This window comes from Chlorocebus sabaeus, chromosome 8 (assembly GCF_047675955.1).
Source record: "Chlorocebus sabaeus isolate Y175 chromosome 8, mChlSab1.0.hap1, whole genome shotgun sequence".
Classification (NCBI taxonomy): domain Eukaryota; kingdom Metazoa; phylum Chordata; class Mammalia; order Primates; family Cercopithecidae; genus Chlorocebus; species Chlorocebus sabaeus.
Window position 1 is genome coordinate 123,689,217 of NC_132911.1, and position 25,707 is coordinate 123,714,923.

The 25,707-nt window shown below is 43.0% G+C and overlaps 1 protein-coding gene across 1 annotated transcript in view; it reads left to right on the forward strand.

The window, feature by feature from the left end:
- DEPTOR (DEP domain containing MTOR interacting protein) overlaps positions 1-25,707 on the forward strand; it is a 192,954-nt gene that overhangs the window by 110,258 nt on the left and 56,989 nt on the right. Inside the window, exons 5-6 of the mRNA XM_008001442.3 lie at positions 19,073-19,258; positions 24,048-24,182. Of these exons, the coding sequence (XP_007999633.2) occupies positions 19,073-19,258; positions 24,048-24,182 (321 nt within the window). The remainder of the gene's footprint in view (positions 1-19,072; positions 19,259-24,047; positions 24,183-25,707) is intronic.

Consider the following 25,707-nt stretch of genomic DNA (forward strand, 5'->3'; position numbering starts at 1 on the left):
TGCTATCTGAGTTGTGTTTAGCAACAAGTAACAGAAAGTGCAGTAAAGATAGTTTAAGCAGTGAGGTTTCTCTGCCTCCTGAAGTGAGATGTCCCCAGGTCTAGAATCCCAGGCTGACAATGAGACTCGCGACATAGGTGCTGTCCATCTCTCTCTCTCCTGTTCTTAGTGTACACCAGGCCTAATGTCTGCACTCTGGGCAGGAAGAACAGGGAATGACAAAGAGTTAAGAGCAGAGAGGTGTCACCTAGCAAGACTTTGCTTTTTTATTTGGGAAGGGTAGTCTGTCCCAGGGATGTCATCCTACATCTCATGGGTCAGAACTGTGTCACATGGTAACCCCAGGGTGGAAGGCAGTTAGTGACTCATATGGTTTTGGCTGGGCACACTACTGCCCTGAGCAAAATTCTTAAGGAAGAAGAAAGAGAGATTGGGTTTGAATAAGCAGCTGGCACTGTCAGCCACAAGGACAAATGTCTTTTTCATTAAATAACTAAGCAAACTTCCTTATGAAACATACGCTTTTAAGAAACAGCTTTCTTCCTGTGTCCACACAAAGAGTTCCTTATAGCTCTAAGCTAGATTTAAAAGCAGATGGGTATACCTATGTTAATGTCTCAGTTTCAGCAAATGTACCATGGTTTTGTTAACATTTGGGGGTGCTGGATGAAGGGTGTAAGGGAACTATCTGTACTATCTTTGCAGTCTTTCTTTCTTTCTTCCTTTCTTCCTTTTCTTTTCTTTTCTTTCTTTCTTTTTTTTTTTTTTTTTTTTTGAGCTGGAGTCTTTCTGTGTCTCCCAAGCTGGAGTGCAGTGGTGCAATTTTGGCTTACTGCAACCGAGTAGCTGGGATTACAGGCACGCAGCACCATGCCCAGCTAATTTTTGTATTTATTTACTTATTTTTTTGGGATGGAGTCTCACACTGTCACCCAGGCTGGAGTGCAGTGGGGTCATCTCGGCTCACTGCAACCTCTACCTTCCAGGTTCAAGTGATTCTCCTGCTTAGCCTGTTGAGTAGCTGGGATGACAGGTGCCCGCCACCACGCTCAGCTAATTTTTGTATTTTTAGCAGAGACAGGTTTCACCATGTTGGCCAGGCTGGTCTCGAACTCCTGACCTCAAGTCATCTGCTTGCCTCGGCCTCCAAAAGTTCTGGGATTACAGGCGTGAGCCACTGTGCCTGGCCTTCTTTGTAGCTTTTCTATAAATCTAAAGTTATTCTAAAATGTAAAGTTTATTTTTTAAAAAAGTAAGTGGGTGTTTTTTTCTGCATCGTCTTTTTTAAAGCTATGAACAATATAGAAAATATATAAAGACCATTAAAAAAAAAAAAAGACTATGTGTTGCCACTGCTATCTTCCTTTTCTGAACTTCAGCCTCTTCCTCCTTTGAGGGCCTATTGACATACTGACTTTATCTCTTCAGTCTCAAAAGCAGCACCTGTTAAATGACCGTGCAGTAAAGCACCAGCAGGTTAAGATGGTAACTTTCCTGGGATTACTAAGAAAATGCCATGCAGGAGTGAGCCCTTGGGAAGACACTTTCACATCCTGGGGTTCCTGGGAAGGATTTTATTTCAGTATCCCCAGTATCTGTTCCCCAAGACCACCTAGAGTTACTTTTAGACCCTTCTATAAAAATAAGGTCTGAAAAGGCTTCTACCTTGGAAAGATATCATTTTGGCCCTGACACCCTGGGCCCTTGCATGGAAGCACACATGGCTAATATTTATGGAATCCTTCTATGGACCAGGGGCGCCACTAGGCCTTTTATTTTACTTTTACATTTTATTTTATTTTTTATTTTTATTATACTTTAAGTTCTGGGATACATGTGCAGAATGTGCAAGTTTGTTACACAGGTATACAAGTGCCATGGTGGTTTGCTGCACCCATCAACCCGTCACCTACATTAGGTATTTATCCTAATGTTATGCCTCCCCTAGCCCCCCACCCCCCAACAGGCCCCAGTGTGTGATGTTCCCCTCCCTGTGTCAATGTGTTTTCATTGTTCAACTCCCACTTATGGGTGAGAACATGCAGTGTTTGGTTTTCTGTTCCTGTGTTAGTTTGCTGAGAATGATGGTTTTCTGTTTCATCTGAAACTGAAAAGGACATCAACTCATCCTTTTTTATGGCTGCATAGTATTCCATGGTGTATATGTGCCACATTTTCTTTATTCAGTCTATTGTTGATGGATATTTGGATTGGTTCCAAGTCTTTCTATTGTGAATAGTGCTGCAATAAACATATGTGTGTATGTGTCTTTATAGTAGAATGATTTACAATCCTTTGGGTATATACTTAGTAATGGGATTGCTGGGTCAAATGGTATTTCTCATTCTAGATCCTTGAGTAATCGCCACACTGTCTTCTGCAATGATTGAACTAATTTACAATCCCACCAACAGTATAGAAGCATTCCTGGGCCTGGCATGGTGGCTCACACCTATAATTCCAGCACTTTGCGAGGCCAAGGCAGTTGGATAATGAGGTCAGGAGTTTGAGACCAGCCTGGCCTACATAGTGAAACCCCATCTCTACTAAAAATACAAAAAATTAGCTGGGCATAGTGGCAGGTGCCTGTAATCCCAGCTACTTGGGAAACTGAGGCAGGAGAATTGCTTGGACCCAGGAGGCAGAGATTACAGTGAGCCAAGATCACGCCATTGCACTCCAGCCCGGGCAACAGTGCGAGACTCTGTCTCAAAAAGAAAAGTGTTTCTATTTCTCTACATCCTCTCCAGCATCTATTGTTTCTCAACTTTTTAGTGATCACCATTCTAACTGGCATGAGATGGTATCTCGTGGTTTTGATTTGAGTTTCTCTAATGACCGGTGATGATGAACTTTTTTTTTCATGTTCGTTGGCTGCATAAATGTCTTCTTTTGAGAAGTGTCTGTTCATATCCCTCACCTACTTTTTGATGGGATTGTTTTTTCTTGTAAATTTGTTTAAGTTTCTTGTAGATTCTAGATATTAGCCCTTTGTCAGACGGATAGATTACAAAAATTTTCTCCCATTCTGTAGGATGCCTGTTCACTCTGATGATAGTTTCTTTTGCTGTGCAGAAACTCTTTAGTTTAATTAGATCCCATTTGTTAATTTTGGCTTTTCTTGCCATTGCTTTTGGTGTTTTAGTCATGAAGTCTTTACCCATGCCTATGTCCTGAATGGTCTCTAAGAACTTGCTTTATGAATCTCAGTTCTCCTGTATTGGGTGTATATGTATTTAGGACAGTTAGCTCTTCTTGTTGCATTGATCTCCTTATCATTATGTAATGCCCTTCTTCATCTTTTTTGATCTTTGTTGGTTTAAAGTCTGTTTTATCAGAGACTAGGATTGCAAACCCTGGTTTTGTTTTTGTTTTTGTTTTTGTTTTGCTTTCCATTTGCTCGGTAAATATTCCTCCATCCCTTTATTTTGAGGCTATGTGTGTCTTTGCACATGAGATGCGTCTCCTGAATACAGCACATCGATGGGTCTTGACTCTTTATCCAATTTACCAGTCTGTGTCTTTTAATTGGGGTATTTAGCCTGTTTACATTTAAGGTTAATATTGTTTTTTGTGAATTTGATCCTGTCATTATGATGCTAGCTGGTTATTTTGCCTGTTGATGCAGTTTCTTCATAGTGTTGATGGTCTTTACAATTCAGTATATTTTTGCAGTGGCTGGTACCAGTTGTTCTATTCCATATTTAGTGCTTCCTTCAGGAGCTCTTGTAAGGCAGGCCCGGTGGTGACAAAATCCCTCAGCATTTGCTTGTCTGTAAAGGATTTCTCCTTCACTTATGAAGCGTAGTTTGGCCTGGATATGAAATTCTGGGTTGAAAATTATTTTCTTTAAGAATGTTGAATTTTGGCCCCCACTCTCTTCTGGCTTGTAGAGTTTCTTCTGAGAGATCTGCTCTTAGTCTGATAGGCTTCTTTTTGTGGGTAACCCTACCTTTCTCTCTGGCGCCCTTAATATTTTTTTCTTCATTTCAACCTTGGTGAATCTGACGATTATGTGTCTTGGGGTTGCTCTTCTTGAGGAGTATCTTTGTGGTGTTCTCTGTGTTTCCTGAATTTGAATGTTGGCCTCTCTTGCTAGGTTGGGGAAGTTCTCCTTGATAATATCCTGAAGAGTGTTTTCCAACTTGGTTCCATTCTCCCCATCACTTTCAGGTACACCAGTCAAACGTAGGTTTGGTCTTTTCACATAGTCCCATATTTCTTGGAGGCTTTGTTCCGTTTCATTCTTTTTTTCTCTAATCTTGTCTTCACACTTTATTTCATTAAGTTGGTCTTCAATCTCTGCTATCCTTTCTTCTGCTTAATTGATTCAGCTATTGATACTTGTATATGCTTCACAAAGTTCTCATGCTGTGATTTTTCAGCATTATCAGGTTATATATATTCTTCTCTAAACTGGTTATTCTAGTGAGCAATTTCTTTAGCATTTCTTCAAGGTTCTTAGCTTCTTGCATTGGGTCAGAACATGCTCCTTTAGCTCAGAGGAGTTTGTTATTATCCACCTTCTGAAGCCTACTCTGTCAATTTGTCAAACTCAGAATCTGTCCAGTTTTGTTCCCTTGCTGGCGAGGAGTTGTGATCCTTTGGAGGAGAAGGGACGTTCTGGTTTTTGGAATTTTCAGTCTTTTTGTGCTGGTTTTTCCTCATCTTCGTGAATTTATCTACCTTTGGTCTTTGATGTTGGTGACCTTCGGCTAGAGTTTTTGTGTGGATGTCCTTTTTGTTGACATTGATGCTATTCCTCTCTGTTTGTTAGTTTTCCTCCTAAGTCAGGCCCCTTTGCTGCAGCTCTGCTGGAGTTTGCTGGGGGTCCACTCCAGACCCTGTTTGCCTGGGTATCACCAGCGGAGGCTACAGAACTGCAAAGGTTACTGCCTGTTCTTTCCACTGGAAGCTTTGTCCCAGAGGGGCACCTGCCAGATGCCAACCAGAGCTCTCCTATATGAGATGCCTGTCGACCTCTGCTGGGAGATGTCTCCCAGTCAGGAGGTGTGGGGTTCAGGGACCCACCTGAGGAGGCAATCTGTCCCTTAGCAGAGCTCGAGCACTGTCCTGGAAGATCCACTGCTCTCTTCAGAGCCGGCAGGCAGGAATGTTTAAGTCTGCTGAAGCTGCGCCCATAGCCACCCCTTCCCCCAGGTGCTCTGTCCCAGGGAGAAGAGAGTTTTATCTATAAGCCCCTGACTGGGGCTGCTGCCTGGGCAACAGAGCAAGACTCCATCTCAAAAAAATATTTATAAAATAAAATTTAGACCTGGGCAAGATGGATGAACAGGAACAGCTCTGGTCTGCAGCTCCCAGTGAGATCAACACAGAAGGTGGGTGATTTCTGCATTTCCAACTGACGTACCCAGTTCATCTCATTGGGACTGGTTAGACAGTGGGTGTAGCCCATGGAGGGCAAGCAGAAGCAGAATGGGATATCGCCTCACCCAGGAAGCACAAGGGGTCAGGGAACTCCCTTCATCAGAGATGCCCTGCCTAGAGTGAAGGAATCTAGAACTCTGTAGATTCTCATACAGGAATCTAGACAGGCAGCCTGGCTACAATGGCTTTGCGCAGCTGTGGTGGGCTCTGCCCAGTTCGAACTTCCTGGTGGCCTTGTTTACACTGTGAGGGGAAAAACCACCTACTCAAGCCTCAGTAAGGGCGGACACCAAGCTCTAGTGTCCCAGGTTGACCTCTGACTGCTGTGCTGGCAGCGAGAATTTCAAACCAGTAGATCTTAGCTTACTGGGCTCCACTGGGTTGAGAACTGCTGAGCTAGACCACTTGGCTCCCTGGCTTCAGCCCCCTTTCCAGGGGAGTGAACAGTTCTGTCTCGCTGGTGTTCCAGGTGCCACTGGGGTATGAATAAAAAAACTCCTGTGGCTAGCTCAGTGCCTGCCCAAACGGCTGCCCAGTTTTGTGCTTGAAACCCAGGGCCCTGGTGGTGTAGGCACACTAAGGAATCTCCTGGTCTGCGGGTTGCAAAGACCATGGGGAAGGCATTGTATCTGAGCTAGAATGCACTGTTCCTCATGGTAGAGTCCCTTACAGCTTCCCTTGGCTAAGGAAGGGAATTCCCTGACCCCTTGTGCTTCCTGGGGGAGGCGATGTCCCATTCTGCTTCTGCTTGCCCTCCATGGGCTACACCCACTGTCTAACCAGTCCCAGTGAGATGAACCGGGTACCTCAGTTGGAAATGCAGAAATCACCCATCTTCTGCATCGATCTCCCTGGGAGCTGCAGACCAGAACTGTTTCTGTTCGGCCATTTTGCCCAGGTCTAAATTTTATTTTATAAATATATTTTTGAGATGGAGTCTTGCTCTGTTGTCCAGGCTGGAGTGTAGTGGTGTGATGTTGGTTCACTGCAACCTCTGCCTCCTGGGTTCAAGTGATTCTCCTGCCTCAGCCTCCCGAGTAGCTGGGATTATAGGTATGTACCACCATGCCTGGCTAATTTTTGTATTTTTAGTAGAGATGGGGTTTCACCATTTTGGACAGGTTGGTCTTGAATTCCTGACCTCAAGCGAACCACCCGCCTTGGGTCCCCAAAGTGCTAGGATTACAGGCGTGAACCACCGTGTCCGGCCTACTAGACCTTTTACTTATGTTGTTTCATTGTTCCTCCAATTCATTTTATAGATGAAGAAAACTAAAATTCAGAGCAGTTAAGTAATTAAGTAAATAGTGAAACTGGGATTCAACCCTGGGCTATCTGAGGTCAGAGCAATGTTTTCTGTGCTATAGTCATATCCTTTTTTTTTAAAATAGAGATGGGGTTTTACCATGTTGCCCAGGCTAGTCTCAAACTCCTGGGCTCAAGTAATCTGCCTGCCTTGGATTCCCAAAGTGCTAGGATTATAGATATGAGCCATCGTGCCTGGCTGCCACATTCTTTTGGTAAGCAATTCCAAAGTAATTAACATTTTATGGTGGCGAATATTTTTTTAAAAATTATTTTAAATAAATAGAGACAAGGTCTCACTATGTTGCTCAGGTTAGTGTCAAACTCATGGGCTCAAGTGACCCTCTTGTCTTGGCCTCCTAAAGTGTGAGGATTACAGGCAGGAGCCACGGTGCCGGGCCAATGGTAAAGAATTTTATGGAAAACATTTCCAGCCAAATTACCTTCTGTAACCTGGAAACAGGAATAAATGTGGGCAAAGCAGACTCCACGCTCCTGTGTTTCAAGCTTGTCTGCCTCCTTGTCTGTCATGATCACACCTTGGAATGGGAGACACTCTAGTGTGGAGGTTCGGGGTGAGGCCCTGGAGTGAGTTTGTAAGCACTTCTGTCTTGCGTCTTCTTGTTAGTGACTCTGAGACACTCAGGCAATTTGCCTTGTCTAAGTCCCAGTTTCCTTATCTGTAAAATGGGAATCATAATATGGGAATATAATATATATGGGAATATAATAACTCTTTCATAGTACTGTTGTGAGAAGTAAATGATATAAACCTGTAATGTGCTTGGCACAGGGCCGTGCACAGACTCTCTATCATTCAGTAAATGATAGCTGATAATTATCTTATTTTTATCGTCTACATTCTCATTATTGGATGCCTGGGTGGGCAGAGCTTAATGTATTTGATGACCTCATCCATTGCTGGTCTTAAACGGTATCTTATACATACTCTCTGCTGTTACGTACTTGTTAAGTAAATCAACACTGAAATACTTTGATCGGGTCTTTGGGTTTGTGCCAACAATTTCAAAAGATCTAGAACACAGTTACAGATTTCTTTTGTTGAATTCTGTATCTGAGATATTCCATTTTCCCGACGAAATAATTTTGTTTTTAGGCTTCTCTGCACTTACAGTACAATCTAGTCTCTGATAAACAAGATTCTCTCTGAAAATCCTACCTTTTGTTCTGCATGTTATCACTAACAGTAGAGGTTCTTTCTAGTCTTTGGAATGTACCCAGCTGTTATTTAATGATACATACAGAAGAATAAAACATAGGTTGACTTTTCATCTGTTTATTGCCTTTACATTTCTGGCAGTAAGACACAGAAGCTGCAGCACTCAGACAATCGCAGTGTCATGTTTCATTTTCTATCTTTACTAAAGTTACTCTGAATCCTTTTACCTCTTTTCCATCCTCTTGCCTCTCTTCAATCAATTAAATAAGTGTAAGTGGGTTATAACTTTGTGAATGTGAAATGTTTTGTTTCAGTAATATCTGTTAATAGGATTTTACGCCCTACAATCGATTTCCTGCTTTCATATCCTCTTCTTAATGTTGTGAGTGCTAAGGAAGTCATTATTTTAGTCCTCTGACTCACTGTTGTTACTGCCTTTTGGAGAGTTTTGTATCCCAAGCAGCTAGCACCGTTGTTTTGGAGTAGGCACTTAAAAACAATTGCTTAATGTTTTCGATTCAAGGACTTTTGCTGCTTTAGGAAATAGGGCTTCTTCAACTACTGCTTCCATTTAGGATGGCTTGAGATGCTTGAGATGGCCTTAAGTACAGCTCAGGTTCCTTCCTTCCTTCCTTCCTTCCTTCCTTCCTTCCTTCCTTCCTTCCTTCCTTCCTTCCTTCCTCTCTTTCTCTCTCTCTCTCTCTCCCCCTCCCTCCCTTCCTCCCTCCCTCCCTCCCTTCCTTTCCTTTCCTTTTTAAAACATGTTTTATTCTTAGTTTGGGGGTACATGCAAAGGTTTGTTATGAAAGTAAACACGTGTCACGGGGGGTTATTGTACATGTTATTTCATCACCCCAGTATTAAGCCTGGTAACCAATAGTTATCTTTTCTTCTCCTCTCTTCCTCCCACCTTACCCCCTCATGTAGGCCCCAGCACCTGGTCTTTTTTTTTTTTTTTTGAAACAGAGTCTTGCTCTATTGCCCAGGCTGGAGTGCAGTGGCACAATCTTGGCTCACTGCAACCTCCGCCTCCTGGATTCAAGTGATTCTTGTGCTTCAGCCTCCCGAGTAGCTGGGATTACAGGTGTGTGCCACCACACCTGGCTAATTTTTTTCTATTTTTAATAGAGACGGGGTTTTACTGAGTTGGCCAGGCTGGTCTCGAACTCCTGGCCTCAAGTGATCTGCCTGCCTCAGCCTCCCAAAGTGATAAGGGTACAGGCATGAGCTACCACGCTCAGCTCGGCTGTTGTTTCCTTCTTTGTATTCATAAGTTCTTATCATTTAGCTCCCACTTATAAGTGAGAACATGAGGTATTTGGTTTTCTGTTCCTGCATAAGTGTACTAAGTTTAATAGCCTCCAGTCAGATTTTCTTTAAAAAAAAAAAACTTTAACTTTTCTATTGTAACTAATTCTTAATTAAGGTTTTTCTACAAATGCATAATTAAAAAGCGTGTTATCAATATTTCTTCAGTCTTGACCATTTTTAAATTATGAAGCATACTAAATGACATCAGATGGTTCGACTCTGTAGGACTGTGATCTAGCAGAACCCAGAAGACAAAATACTGCAAATCTATCCCTGGATGTGTGAAAGAAGTTAAAGCTTATGTCTTGCTGGCAGGGAAATCACAGCACTTTTGTATGCAGAATTTACACACCTTCTAGAAACACCAAGTCTGAGGAATAGGTCCACCATCCGTTTATCCTTGCAGTTTATCAGGAATCTTGAGCAATGTCTATCAGGGCTAGGTGACTTTTTTAGGAAAAGATACAGCGATCAGTAGTAGCTAAGAAAATAAGAGGAAAAGGAGTGAATAGTTGGATAGAGTACCATCCCTGGTGACCAAAAAAAAAGATCCCTCACAGGAGCCCCACCCACCCTTGTGCACTTGGTGAAGCAGTGAGCCAGGCAGCTAGCAAGGGTCTTCTGTCTTCAAGGTGATCTTGATGACCTTTGTAACTTTGACACTGGTGTGCAGTTAGCCCCACCTTGCTGACCTTCTTCTTCCTCAGTAGGATAATCATCATCTTTAATCCCTCTCTGTTTAAGTCTGATTTCAGTCTACTAAGTTGTTTATGTGACTGTAAGTCCAAGACCACATTTTAAAAATTTTTGATGATGTGCCATCCAGGGCACAGTTGATGTCTGTGCATTCCCTGTATGCTGCTATCATAGTGCTGGATTCAGTTCACATGTTTCATGGTGCCTGTTGTGTTACATCATTTACGAGCAAGCATTTCAAGGATGAATGAAAGTATGTGACCTTCCTCCTTCCAACTAGATAAGTAGACTAAATTTTTGTTTGTTTGTTTTTGAGACAGAGTCTCACTCTGTGCCCAGGCTGGAGTGTAGTGGCATGATCTCAACTCACTGCAAACTCCACTTCCCGGGTTCAAGTGATTCTCGTGCCTCAGCCTATCAAGCAGCTGGAATTACAGGTGTGCACCACCATGCTTGGCTAATTTTTATGTTTTTACTAGAGGCAGGGATTAACCATGTTGGCCAGGCTGGTCTCGAGCTCCTGACGTCAGGTGAAGCACCTGCCTCAAGGCTTCCCAAAGTGCTGAGATTACAGGCATGAGCCACTGTGCCCAGCTAAAATATTTTTATATTCAATAGAACTTGTAGAATTCAAGATGATACATTTTTATATTCATCCTCAGACTACATGCATGAGTTGAATGGAAGTCAATTCTCCCCCTTTTAAGTAATCAGCTTCTATTATTTCTTGGCCTGCTAAAATCATCCTAATAATATACAAGGGAGGAAAATGTAGTCACATTATCCACAAAAAGAAGAATATACCTGTACCATGTCCCTTTATTATTTTGGTAAACTACATGACGTTTCCCTCATGATTTCTGCAGTTAGGCATAACAGTGTATAGGGATCTGTTTTTCTTTGACCAAATAGTGAATTGAGTGCTTCTAGAGTCCCAACTTTCCTAAACAATGAGATCCTCTCGCAAATATATGGCTCTAGCTTTCTGGCTATGTCTGCTTTTCTTCCTAGTTTAAATCCCATTTAATACGAAGCCAAGCCAAGCCCCTAGAGAATTCTACCAAAGCAAAAGGGAAGGCTTGGAAAGTCCCAGAAATTATACATTGGATGAGTACCCAATTGTCAGTTTTCAATTACAACTGCTGTTAAGATCACAACTGTAATATTAGATATTGAATGTAGATGTTGAACACTGTCTCTTTGAATTGTTGTCCTGTTTACAGATGAATAGTCCCAAGGAGCAAAGAATGAAATGAAATGTATCAAATGGTATATATTACATTTACTATAATACGAAGGTGCTGTATATCACTGGGATCTGAGAAATGTAGAATTGGAACAAATGTAAGACAGGCACAAACAAACTGTTCCCCATGCTTTTTCCTCCTTCTCTTTACTTTTTTTCCCATATCATGGATTATTGTTTTCTGTGTTTAACAAAAAGTAAGTTGTTTATGTAGCAAGAATTTTTATATTCAGTATGGAGAATTACATGTTAATGTGGAGAAAAAATCAGGCTGAGGCCGGGTGTACGGTGGCTCACACCTGTAATCCTAGCACTTTGGGAGACTGAGGCAGGTAGGTCACGTGAGGTCAGGGGTTTGAGACCAGCCTGGCCAACATGGTGAAACCCTGTCTCTACTAAAAATACAAAAATTAGTGGGGCATGGGGGCGCGCACCTGTAATCCCGGCTATTTGGGAGGCTGACGCAGGAGAATCACTTGAACCCAGGAGGTGGGGGTTGCAGTGAGCCGAGATTGCATCATTGCAATCCAGCCTGGGCAACAGAGCAAAGACTCTGTCTCAAAAAAAAAAGAAAAAGAAAAAGAAAAAATCAGGCTGGGCGTGGTGGCTCATGCCTGTAGTCCCAGCTACTTGGGAGGCAGAAGCAGGACAATCACTTGAACCCTGGAGGCAGAAGTTGCAGTGAGCCAAGATCGCACCACTCTGGATGACAGAGTGAGACTACCTCAAAAAAAAAAAAAAAGTTTACAAAAAACATCAACTTTTCTCTCTCTGGAATATAAACTCTATGTCATTTAGCTGTTGTTAATTCTTGAACCTCTACTTATATAATTTATGACTATAACAATGATCTTTGACTTTCATAATCTAGTTACTTCCCAAACTTTACTGTGTCTTAATGCACTGCTTTATTTTTTGCTTTTTGTCAACTTCTGAAGTTTGAGTATCTTCGAGTGGGGTACTCACTAAGCTTTACCTGGATATCTGGTTATGGTTTCGTATGTTTTTCACAGGTGAAAAGGTAACAAACTGCTCAGAGAAGGGCAATGTGTTCTTTAAAGAAAGTTAGGCCGGGTGCAGTGGCTCACGCCTGTAATGCCAGCACTTTGGGAGGCTGAGGTGGACAGATCACGAGGTCAGGAGTTTGAGACCAGCCTGGCCAGCATGGTGAAACCCCATCTCTACTCAAAATACAAAAAATTAGCTGGACATGGTGGTGCAAGTCTATAGTCTCAGCTACTTTGGAGGCTGAGGCAGGAGAATTGCTTGAACTCAGCAGGTGAAGCTTGCAGTGAGCCAAGATCGCACCATTGCACTTCAGCCTGGGCAACAGAGCGAGACTCTGTTTCAAAAAAAAAAAAAGAATGAAAAAAGAAAGTTAGAAGAATTAGAATTTCAGAATAAGTGGCAAATTTTTTAAAAAGAAAAAAATAAAGGCACAAAAGATAGAGGAAATGAGTTCTCCATAGGAACTTAAATGAACAAAGTGTGAAGTCAGTCGTTAGAAGTCTAAAATGAAGAATGCTTACAACACTATATGTCAGATGCCATGCCACATCTCTACATAAATTATCTCATTTTTCCTTTGCACAGAATATATGCAAAAAATTGAATAAGTTGCCCAAATACTCAGATAGTAAATGTGGCAGAGCTAGGATTGAAACTGAAGATATCCGGCTCTAAAACTTGTGCTTTTCATTGTGTGATAAATTTTCTAAAAGTAGACCTGGCATGGTGGCTCATGCCTGTAATCCCAGCACTTTGGGAGGCCGAGGCAAGTGGATCATTTGAGGTCAGGAGTTCGAGACCAGCCTGGCCAATGTGGTGAAACCCTGTCTCCACTAAAAATACAAAAATTAGCCAGGCATGGTGGCAGGTGCCTATAATCCCAGCTACTCGGGGGACTGAGGCAGGAGAGTTGCTTGAACCCAGGAGGTGGAGGTTGCAGTGGGCCAAGATCACTGCACTCCAGGCTGGATGACAGAGCCAGGCTCCTTAGTCTCAAAAAAAAAAAAAAAAAAAAAAGAAAAAGAAATTTCTAAAAGTTATTCAGCGTGAAAGTTGTCAATAAAGTTCCAACTTAATTGCTTTGTTCTTGTGTGAAATGATGTCTCTTTTAGCAGGCTTTGGCATTGGTGAGCATAAAGAGATGAGCAGATGAAGGTGTCATATTTCAATCACAATGTTAAGATCAGTAGCTGGGATGGAGTATGATACTTAGTAGGTGCTCAGTTTGTCAAATAAATGAATGGATGTCATATGTGATTTATTGATGCCATACTATGGCTGTCTACCTGCACTCCTTCAGCTTTTGAAGTTGTGATTATATATATTAAACCTAAAACTTTACTCACACAAAAAGCAAATGTATGAAACTCAATGTTTATATCATTAAACTGTTTATATCATTAAACTTTTAATGAGAGACAGAAAAAAGGCAAAATATTAATAACTTATTGGCAATGATGCAAGTGATACATACAATTGTCACTTTTGTATGCTGAGAGGAGAACTCGACTCCATCTGTGTCAGCCACACAGCTAGGTGAATAAACACGTGGCAACCTTCATTTCAGGGAGGGTGGCTGCTCCTGAGACACCCAGATCCAAATCCATCCTCGAAAATTGAGGTGGGGCATTAAATATTATATCCCATAAAATTGAATTCTCCTAGGCCAAATGGCAGCATATCGTCAACAGATGATGATAACAGTAAAAAAAACAACAGTGGTTGTAAAATAATAAAGGTATAATTTGTTGAGTGCTTACAATGTATTTGGCATTATGCTGAACACTTATAGTTGACTATCTCATCTGACCCTCATGTTACCTGATTTCATTATGTTTGAGGTCACCTATTCTATTGGGGAAAGAATGTGATGAGGAAGGACTATTTGAAGTTAACCTTTGTATTTGATCTTAGATAGAATGTTTGCCCGGTTGGTTGTAGGTGGTATAGAGGTGGGGAGGTGTAAGATGGAGACTGGGTGTAAATTAAACACTGGGTCAATAATTAAAGCTGGAGGAGAGACATAGTTAGGTCAGCAGTCAAATTTCTATTTCATTTAAAAATACTCTTAAAGTACTTTGAAGTCTGTTATACCTTTTTTTTTTTTTTTTTTGGATTTAGAACGCTTTCCTGGATTTACTTATACAGAGGCAATATTTTATGTAATTCACTGTGCTACGAGAAAACCGTAGGTCTTAATAAATGTCTACAGAGCTATATATTTGCAGGTCATAATTTTAAGAAACTTGCCAAAGTCAACCTGAGGATTTTAAAAAAATCTCAGCAAACTCAGAAGGTTGCCAGAAATAAATAACTTACCTACAAAATTGTATTATAGCATTACTGAGTATAGTGATGTAGTAAATTTATGTAAAAATTTGACTATCTTCAAGAGGGCCACATAGGTAGCTATCATATCAAAGTGTGATTGGCTTATTTTTTGGTCCAGGTTGCATTAGGGGAGCCTCTCCTGAATCCAAGGATGGTTTGTTTATTTATGATTTTATTTTATTTTATATTTTATTTTTTGAGACAGAGTCTCACTATATTTCCCAAGCTGGCCTTGAATGCCTGGCCTCAAGTGATCCTCCCATTTCAACCTCCCAAAGTGCAGGGATTACATGCACGAGCATTCATTGATGACTGATTGGTTGATTGAGACAGGATCTCACTCTGTTGCCCAGGCTGGAGTGTCGTGGTGTGATCACAGCTAACTGCAGCCTCAACCTCCTGGTATCAAGTGATTCTCCTACCTCAGCCTCCTGAGTAGCTGGGCTATAGGCATGCACCACCATGCCTGGCTAATATTTTAATTTCATTTTATTTTTAGAGACAGAATGCATTGCCCAGGCTAACCTTAAACTCCTGGCCTCATGCTATCCTCCCACCTTGGCCTCCCAATGTGCTGGTATTACAGGTGTGAGCCACCACACCTGTCCAGATTATTTATTAAGAACATGTAGAAATACCACTGAATTAACTATATTTGTCTTTGAGGCCAACATATTTCATTTGGCCAAAGTGAGTATCACCATCTAAAAATTGTGGAAAGCCATATGAATTATTAGATTAAATGCTGGCACTGGCACTCTCTTAGTAGGGACCCATGTTGTAAGACTTGATATTTATGTGACCAGAAGAATTGTTCATTAACATATGTGGATAATAAATATAGTTACAACCCTAGATTGCATTTGTTGATATTGACCTATAGAGGATGTGATGCTGTTTGTGAAACAGCAAAAGAGACTGTTGAACCAGTTGGCATGATTGATAAAGGTGTTAATATGATTCTTACTGGGTTTTTATTATCTAGATTCTTTTCCTAGTGGTTTATAATGTTTTGAATTTTACAATCCAAAAAAAAGTTGCCAGGATTGAATTTTTTGTTTAGCTTCTGTTTTTACCATTTTTTTCCTAAAACATTGGGCAAGAAAAGTACCTGGTATATAGTTAACCTAACTCAATACATGGTAGTTGAATAAATAGATGGATGATCAAACAACAAAAAAATAGTGGAGTCTCATTCTGTCACCCAGGCTGGAGTGCAATGAAGTGATCTTGGCTCACTGCAACCTCCAACTCCCAGGCTCAAGTGATCCTTCCATCTCAGCCTCTTGAGTAGCTGGGACTAAAGGCATGCTCCATGCCTGGCTAATTTTTGTATTTTTAGCAGAGGTTGGGTTTCAACATCTTGGCCAGGCTAGTCTCGAACTCCTGACCTCAAGTGATTTGCCCACCTCGGCCTCCCAAAGTGCTGGAATTACAGGCATGAGCCACCGCACTTGGCCTCATTGTGGGGTTTTAATGTGTATTTCCATATTAACTAATGAGGTTGACCCTGTTTTCATGTGCTGATTAGATATTTGTGTGTCTTCTGTTTTTGTGTTGTCTATTCAAGTTTTTTGCTTTTGGGGGAAAGTTGCATGAGACGTCTGCATGATGGTGACCAGTTTGCAGAGTTCCTGATGACTCTGCAGATGAACAGAAATGACCCAGGAACATGGCTTTTGGGGCCTGATGTACCACCTGCACTATAGCTCCAAGAATCATGAACTCAAAGTGTAAAATTGAGGCAATAAATAAATCTCAATGGATTTCTAAGATATAAATCGTATAGAATTGGGTGTACCTTCAGACTGATAGTCATACATGAGCAGTTTTGTGGGACATGGTTTTGATTTTTATGATGATCTAGAGAAGGAATAGTTTCTCATAGAAGCAGTAAGAGCAGTGGTTTGGAACTTGGACTCTAGAATCAGATACTGTGTTATATTTCTACCTCTGCCATTTACTGTGTCTTTTTGGGGTGACTTCCTAAACCTTTGGACTTCAGTTTCCTCATCAAAAATAGGAAAAAAATAAGAAATAAAATAGGTTGGGCGCAGTGGCTCACGCCTGTAATCTCAGAGCTTTGGGAGGTTGAGGGGGGCGGATCACCTGAGGTCAGGAGTTCGAAACCAGCCTGGTCAACATGGAGAAACCCCGTCTCTACTAAAAATACAAAATTAGCCGGGTCTGGTGGTACATGCCTGTAATCCCAGCAACTTGGGAGCCTGAGGCAGGAGAATCGCTTGAACCCGAGAGGTGGAGGTTGTGGGGAGCCGAGATTATGCCATTGCACTCCAGCCTGGATAACAAGAGTGAAACTGTCTCAAAAAAAAAAAAAAAAAAAAAAAAAAAAAAGGAAATAAAATAATGGTACCTATATCCCAAGCTGTTGTGATAATTAAAGGAATTAGACCATATAAGACACTTACTTAAGATCATGCTGGGTTTATAGGGCATGCTGTATGAGGGCTAGCTCTTGTTATTACTAATTTCAAGTTGACACACTGGCATGATTATATCACTGTAAAGTGTGGATTTGGGCTGGGCACAGTGGTGTGTGTCTGTAGTCCTAGTTACTTGGGAGGTTGAGGCAGGAGGATTGCTTGAGCCCAAGAGTTTGAGGCTGCAGTGAGCTATGATCATGCCACTGCACTCCAGCCTGGGCAATAGAGTGAGTCTCTATCTCTAAATAAATTAGTAAATAAATAAAGTATAGATTTCCTTAGGGACTAAGTAGGCTTTATCATTGGATAACCATTTATTTATGTATTAAACATCAAACATAAATGGCAACAGACAGTATGATTCCACTTACATACTGTTCTCAAAGTGATAACATTATAGAGATGGAGAGCAAAGGTGGTTGCCAGGCGTCAGGAACTCAGTGAAGGAGGCCATAGAGGGGAAACACAGGGAGACAGCTCCTTTGTCATGTTGTCCTGGTGGTTACAAAAATCTCTACATGTGATAAAACCTCACTGAACTCTATGTGCCCATGCACACACATGCACACTCACACACACAAATGAGTGCATGTAAAAGCTGGTGACATCTGAATAAGGGCTGTAGACTGTACCGATGTCAACATTCTGGTTTGATACTGTACTATAGTTATTTATGTAAGGGGTTACCATTGGGGAAATCTGGGTGAAGGGTACCCAGGAACTCTCTGTACTCTGTCGAATTTTTTAAACAGCTTTATTAAGATATAGTTCACATACCAAGCAATTCATTAAAGTGTACAATTAAGTAGTTCTTAGCATATTTACAGAGTTTTGCAATCATCACAACAGGCAATTTTAGAACATTTTCATCACCTCAAAAAGAAATTGCATGCTGTAGCTAATACCCCTCCCAACCCAACCCCAAGGTCCCCCTCCAGCCCCTGGCAACCACCAGTATACTTCTGTCTCTAGAAATGTCTCTGTTTTGGACATTCCATATGAATGGAATCATACAGTGTGTGGTCTCTGTATTTTCTTTGCAACTCTCTGTAAGTCTATAATTATTTCAAAATAAGAAGTTATTTTGTTTTTTCTGAGACAGAGTCCTGCCCCGTTGCCCAGGCTAGAGTGCAGTGGTACAATCTCGGCTCACTGCAATGTCTGCCTCCTGGGTTCAAGTGATTCTTATGCCTCAGCCTCCCGAGTAGCTGGAATTACAGGTGCATGCCGCCACACCCGGCTAATTTTTGTATTTTTAGTAGAGACGGGGATTCACCATGTTGGCCAGGCTGGTGTCAAACTCCTAACCTCAAGTGATCCACCCACCTTGGCTTCCCAAAGTGCTGGGATTACAAGTGTGAGCCACTGCACCCGGCCTCAAAATAAAAAGTTTTTAAAAATGAATTGAGGGGGCCGGCGTGGTGGCTCACGCCTGTAATCCTAGCACTTTGGAAGGCTGAGGCAAGTGGATCACTTGAGGTTAGGAGTTCGAGACCAGCCTGGCCAACATGGTGCAACCCCTTCTCTACAAAAAATACAAAAATTAGCCAGATGTGGTGGTGGGCACCTGTAATCCCAGATACTTGGGAGGCTGAGGCAGGAGAATCGCCTGAACCCAGGAGGCGGAGGTTGCAGTGAGCCGAGATCATGTCATTGCATTCCAGCCTGGATGACAGAGCAAGACACCATCTCAAAAAAAAGAAAGAAAGAATCGAGTGTTGCTATGGGACAAGGTCTCTGCTGGGCACTGGGGATACATGAGTAAGTGAAGCCGTGATCACTGCCCCAAAGAGCTTTCCCTCTAGAGTTTAGAGGGAAAGACAGAGAAGGGGGCAGACAGTGAGGGTGCAGTGTTATCAGTGCTTTGGTGGAGGCAGCACAGGGGCCAGGAGAACACTAGGAAGAATAGAACTCAGATTGAAAGCAAGGTCAGACAAAGTTCCCCAGAAGAATTGGTTAGCAAAGTTTTAAAGTGCATGCCATGTGGAAAGAACTTGGGACCATGGATGGATGGACAGCACCTCATGTGGCATCTGTGGAAGAGAAGTCTTTCTTGAGACTTTTGCCCCCGTTGCCTGTGGTCCTTTGGCTGTCGTGCTCAGTGGCCAGGATGCCAGATAGTCCTCATTGGCTGTTTTTTTTTTTTTTTTTCTCTCTCCCCAGTGTCCAACAAGCACCCATTTGTGGACAGCAATCTTCTCTACCAGTTTAGAATGAACTTCCGGCGGAGGCGAAGACTGATGGAGCTGCTCAATGAAAAGTCCCCCTCCTCCCAGGAAACTCATGACAGTCCCTTCTGCCTGAGGAAGCAGAGCCATGACAATCGGAAATCTACCAGCTTTATGTCAGGTATGCCATCCCAGCGTTTATTGGAGCTCAAGTGTTTGTCTTTTGAGAAATAGTGGAGCCTTGACTCACCTTTGTGAAACTCTGTTCTCTATGAGAGAGTAGACTTTTTACTAATTCATGGCTGGGTGTGGTGACTCATGCCTATAATCCCAGCACTTTGGGAGGCCGAGGCGGGTGGATCACGAGGTCAGGAGATCGAGATCATCCTGGCTAACACGGTGAAACCCTGTCTCTACTAAAAATACAAAAAATTAGCCGGGCGTGGTGGCAGGCACCTGTGGTCCCAGCTACTTGGGAGGCTGAGGCAGGAGAATGGCCTGAACCTGGGAGGCGGAGCTTGCAGTGAGCCGAGATCGCGCCACTACACTCCAGCCTGGGCGAAAGAGTGAGACTACATCTCAAAAAAAAGAATTTTTACTTATTCATAACCGAGAAGTATGAAAAAAATTCCGAAACCCTAAGTTTTTCTTGCACAGCCAACTTAGATGCCAGGACTCTGTTTTATAAAAGTGTGTATTTGAATTATAGAAGGCCTCTCATGCTCTCACTCATACCTTATTTATTTTTCATTTCAAGCCATTCGTGCCTGGCATGATGGCGCACGCTTATAATCTCAGCTACCTGGGAGGCTGAGGTGGGAGAATCACTTGAGGTCAGGAGTTTGAGACTAGGCTGGGCAATAGAGCAAGACCTCGTCTGTCCAAAAAATTTAAAAATAAATAAATAAATACAAGTTTTTGTTTGTTTGGTTTTTTAGATGGAGTCTCACTCTGTTGCCCAGGCTAGAGTGCAGTGGTGCGCTCTTGGCTCACCACAACTTCTGCCTCCCGGGTTCAAGCGATTCTCCTGTCTCAGCCTCCCAAGTAGCTGGGACTACAGGTGTGCGTCACCATGCCTGGCTAATTTTTGTATTTTTAATAGAGACAGGGTTTCACTATGTTGACCGGACTAGTCTCAAACTCCTGACCTCATGATCCTCCTGCCTTGGCCTCCCAAAGTGCTGGGATTACAGGCATGAGCTACCATGCCCGGCCTTACAAGTAGTTTTTACATATCATTTAATTATTCAGTTTTGTAAATCACAACTTCAAAAAGCTATCCATTTCAAAGATGAATAAGAAGATTATTTCTGTGGGCATTTACACTGGTAACCACAAAAAAGTGACTGGTTATCCACCCATTATCAGTGGGTGACAGAGAACAAAGAAGAACAATGCAAAGCTGATACAAGTCTCATAGAGCATAGCAGCCGGGGATGTTACACAGTTAAAGTCCGACAGTCTCAGATGTGCAGTTAGCTGCGATGGAAATGATGGTGATTGGATGTAAGGGTGACCTGGCTGTGACAGCTGTCCCTCCATTGATTATGAGTGCTGATTCGGCTGATCTGTCTGTCCAGGAGGGTGTAAGAGGAAAACAAAAATGATGTGATTGGTGCTCACAAATGAGTGCATCTAGAAAATGTGAACTTGAAGTAAGTGTCCATCTGTTTAAGAGGGTGAGGTGCTTAAAGGGGTATCTTGAACTGCCCTGAAAACTTGGTGTTACCTCAAGAAATTGGTTGGTTTAAGGTTTGAAACTACTGGGCTTAACCCAGCACGATATGAAAGTGTCATGACTTGGTTATGAACAGGAGATGACAGTGAGAGCACTTACAACTATATGTATTTTATTTATTTATTTATTTATTTATTTTGTTTTGTATTTTTTTGCGATGGAGTTTCGCTCTTGTTGCCCAGGCTGGAGTGCAATGGCGTGATCCTGGCTCACTGCAACCTCTGCCTCTCGGGTTCAAGCGACTCTCCTGCCTCAGCTTCCTGGGTAGCTGGGATTATAGGCACGTGCCACCACGCCCGGCTAATTTTGTATTTTTAGTAGAGTCAGGGTTTCTCCATGTTGGTCAGAGTGGTCTCGAACTCCCAACCTCAGGTGATCTGCCTGCCTCAGTCTCCCAAAGCTCTGGGATTATAGTTGTGAACCACTGCACCCGGCCACAACTATATGTATTGAGACCAGGTGTGATGGCTTACGCCTGTAATCCCAGTACTTTGGGAGGCCAAAGCGGGAGGATCACCTGAGGTTGTGAGTTCGAGACCAGCCTGGGCAACAAGGTGAAACCCTGTCTCTATTAAAAATACAAAAATTAGCTGGGTATGGTGGTGGGTGCCTGTAATCTTAGCTACCCAGGAGGCTGAGGAAGGAGAATCACTTGAACCCGGGAAGTGGAGGTTACAGTGAGCAGCGATCTCGCCACTGCACTCCAGCCTCAGTGACAGAGCGAGACTCTGTCTCAAAACAAAACAACTATATGTATTGAGACATTTCTGTGCCCCAGGCCCTGAGCCAAGCTTGGTTATATGAATTTTCTCATTTAATTCTTACTGTAACCGTAAGAGAAAGGACTTTTCTTATCCCTATTTTACAGTTGAAGAGATTAAGATACAGAGCAATTAAGTGGCTTACGCAAAGTTAGGAAGTGGTGGGCAGAGCTCAGTCCACCAGCTGTAGCTAACACCAGCTTAGCTCCCAGCAGTTTTGTTTATTCCAGTGCTTCTAATATGCCACCACCTCCCCGATCCCCCACACCCAGGTTCCTCAGACGCAGCCATCTGGAGGAGAGAAAGAAGCATGAGCTTCTGTGGGAAAAGAAAGACTGACTGAGGGTCAGGAGGCTAATCCTGTGCTCCCAGGCCAATCTGGTCAGGTCAAGAGGACACACTAGATATATGTCTCCTTAACATTGTAAACTTCTGCAGAGTGATTTTACTTTCTCACAAACAAGGGTTTGCCTGTTTCTTGAGTGGGCCCGATAGACCTGAACAAGTGATAATGATAAGTAGAAGGATATAGTAACCATGGTAACCTGTATTAGTCCATTCTTGAATTGCTATAAAGGAATAACTGAGATTGAGTAATTTATTAGGTTGGTGCAAAGGTCATCGCGGTTTTTGTTGTGAAAAGTAATGGCAAAATTGCAAAAAGTAATGGGGCACAGAAATGTCCTATAGTTGTAAGTGGTCTCATTGTCACCTCCTATTCTGTCCACCAGCTTTAGCTAACACCAGTTTAACTCATACCAAGCTTCATGCACCCAAGCTTGGCTTGGTGCCTGGGGCACAGAAATTACTATTAACGGCAAAAACCGCGATGACTTTTGCACCAACCTAATATCAAGAAAAGAAGTTTAATTGGCTCACCGTTCTGCAGGCAAAATAGGAAGGATGGTGGCATCTGCTTTTGGGGAGACCTCAGGAAGCTTCCAATCATGGTTGAAGGTGAAGTAGGAGTAGGGGTCTCACATGGCGCAAGTGGGAGTGGCAGGGGTTGGGGGTGGAGGTGCCACATACTTTCAAACAACCAGATCTCACAAGAACTCACTTCCTATGGTGAGGACGGTGTAATGGGGATGGAACCATTCATGAGAATCCACCCCCATGATCCAGTCACCGCCCACCAGGCCCCACTTCCAACATTGGGGATTACCTTTCAACATGAGATTTGGGTGGGGACATATATTCGAACCACATCATGACCATGAACACCAGCATTTATTTTGTGCTTCCCACGTGCCAGGGCCTCCATGATTTCTTTCATTCAGTCATATACCCTCCCCATGTTGAGAGCCAGCTTACTCCATGACAGAGAACCAAATCAAAAAAGTAAGAACACTGCCTTACATACACGCTCAAAGCCTGAATGTGTGCTCTGTATTTTAAGCTCCTTCTTCCATGGCTCTGGATGATTAATCCTTTTTTGTTTTTGTTTTTATTTTTTCCAAGACAGAGTCTCACTCTGTCGCCCAGGCTGGAGTGCAGTGGTGCCATCTTGGTTCACTGCAGTCTCTGCCTCCCGGGTTCAAGCAATTCTCCTGCCTCAGCTTCCTAAGTAGCTGGGATTACAAGTGCGTGCCACCATGCCTGGCTAATTTTTGTGGTTTTAGTAGAGATGGGGTTTCACCATGTTGGCCAGGCTGGTCTTGAACTCCTGACCTTGTGATCCACTCACCTCGGCCTCCCAAAGTGCTGGGATTACAGGCATGAGCCACCGGGCCCGGCCTGATTAATGGTTTTATTCGAAATCAGAAGGCATTTATTTTCACTGTTGATTCATCCCGTGTAACTAGCGTGTCATTTATATCCTAGCAAGGACTGCTCAGCATGAATGTGGCAGTTCTTGAAATAATATCATCTTTTCATGCACATGATATAACCCACCCCTTGCACAATCCTGTAAGACAGCATTGTTCTCACTTTACAGTCAGGGAAATTTAGGCTCAGAGAGCTTCCCTGAGGTGACCCCAAGTTGTGCTACAAGTGGCAGAGCTGGCCAGGCATGGTGGCTCACGTCTGTAATCCTAGTGCTTTGGGAGGCTGAGATGGGTGGATCACTTCAGGCCAGGAGTTCAAGACCAGCCTGGCCAACATGGTGAAACCCAATCTCTACTAAAAGTACAAAAATTAGCCAGGTATGGTGATGGGTACCTATAGTCCCAGCTACTGGGGAGGCTGAGGCAAGAGAATTGCATGAACCCAGGAGGCAGAGGTTGCAGTGAGCCCAGATTGTGTCACTGTACTCCAGCCTGTGCAACAGGGTGAGACTCCATCTCAAAAAAATAAAATAATATAATATAAAGTAAGTGGTAGAGCTGCAACTCAAGCTCTTGTTTCTCTGCCACTAAGACCAGTGTGCTTTTTCCTGGCCTCCTTGGACCTTGCAGCTGAAAGCCTATGTGCTCTAGTGAGCCGAGACCATCCCCTCGTTGACTGTGTGTGTTCTCTGGCCTACACAGTGAGCCCCAGCAAGGAGATCAAGATCGTGTCTGCAGTGAGGAGGAGCAGCATGAGCAGCTGTGGCAGCAGCGGCTACTTCAGCAGCAGCCCCACCCTCAGCAGCAGCCCCCCTGTGCTCTGCAACCCCAAGTCTGGTGAGTACCCAAAAGGTGGCCCCACTCCTAAGACTGTGGGGACTTTGGCAGGTCCCTAGGAAGCAGAATCTGAGATAGCGGGAGACTAGTGTGCGGGTTCTAATAAGTTAGAGCATGCTCTTGGGGTCCACACATGTTGAATGAAGGGAAGGAAGAATTGGGCTGAAGGAGAAATTGGGTTGTAGCCCAGTCTCAATGAAGGCTGTCATTGACCCAATAAGACCTCAGGAGCTGGGATGGCCCTTCCAAGTTGCCTGGAGTTATGTTGAGGGGACTGGGCCTTTAGATCCACGTGTTGGCCACTTACTAGATACTGGCTGCCCGTGGGAGGAGGGCATAACCTTGGGCGAAGCATCTGTCTTCAGAGAGATGGTCCCCAAGACAGCTGAGGGCCGTTGCCATGCCATTAGCACTCCCTGAGCTGGGAGGAGTTCCTGAGCCCTGAAGGGGGTTTTGGTCAGTGTGCGTAACAGTGTTCACGGCAGGGGAAACGGCACTTCCCCCGAATGCAGCTGATGCAAAGATCTGTTGGGGCCCAACACCCTTAAGGAAGAAGCATGGATGTGTGCAAACCCAACTATCCCTGGAATTGACCCTGGGTGCCTTGTGGTTTCAAAATCTTCTCCTCAACCTCCATGGCCTTTATATTCCAGGAAAAAAATCTAGGCACAAAGATTATTGGTGAACATGTACTTAGAAACAATCCTTCTTCCACCCAATCAGTTAACCCCCCAGGAACTGATAATCCATTGAAGCTACCCTTTCTCAGCATCCCTTACCCATCTCATGTCCTCACTGTTCTCCTTGCCAGGATGAGGACATGTGGTCCATCACTACAGCAACTGCCAGAAAACACTCTCAGACCCATTTGTTTAAGGCACTGTCCAGTTTGTCACCTTCAAGGAAGAGGCTCTGTTCCTTTTGTTCATGTTGTTTCCTCATTATTAGATCTTGGGGATACAAAGATGACAGGTCATAACCCCCAACTCAGTGAATACACCACCTCTTTGGAGAACAAAACAAAATATTTCATGTTAGTAAGAATAAGGACTAATTGATGTGGTTCAAAAGGCTTTGAGAGAAAACTCTGTCATCTAATGCTATTATCTAGGAAGGTGGCTCTTTTTCCTGATCTAACTTTTTTTCTCTTTTTGCTGCCTTCTGGAGAGTTAGCGGCAGGAATAAATGTAACCTGTAAGTGAATGAGGAAACTTGCTTCCACACTGTGCTGGCTGAAGAGTCGTTGAGTGCTAGGTTTTTCAATTCCTGGAGTTTGCTGATAAAGCAGAATGAAAAAGGAGAACTGAATTCTTAGAAATGGGATGTTTGAAGCCTTCATAGAAATCTGACAGGCATCCTCAAAGTTAAAAGCAAAAGATCTCAGTTTCAATAAAAGGGTCAGTGGTGCCATAACCATTTTACATGTTTTTGATCGCTTATGATGGAATATGAAAAAAAGTGTGAATTACTGAAATTAGCAACAAAATCCATGTTCTCTGAGGTAGGTTAGTATTGATTCCTCTTT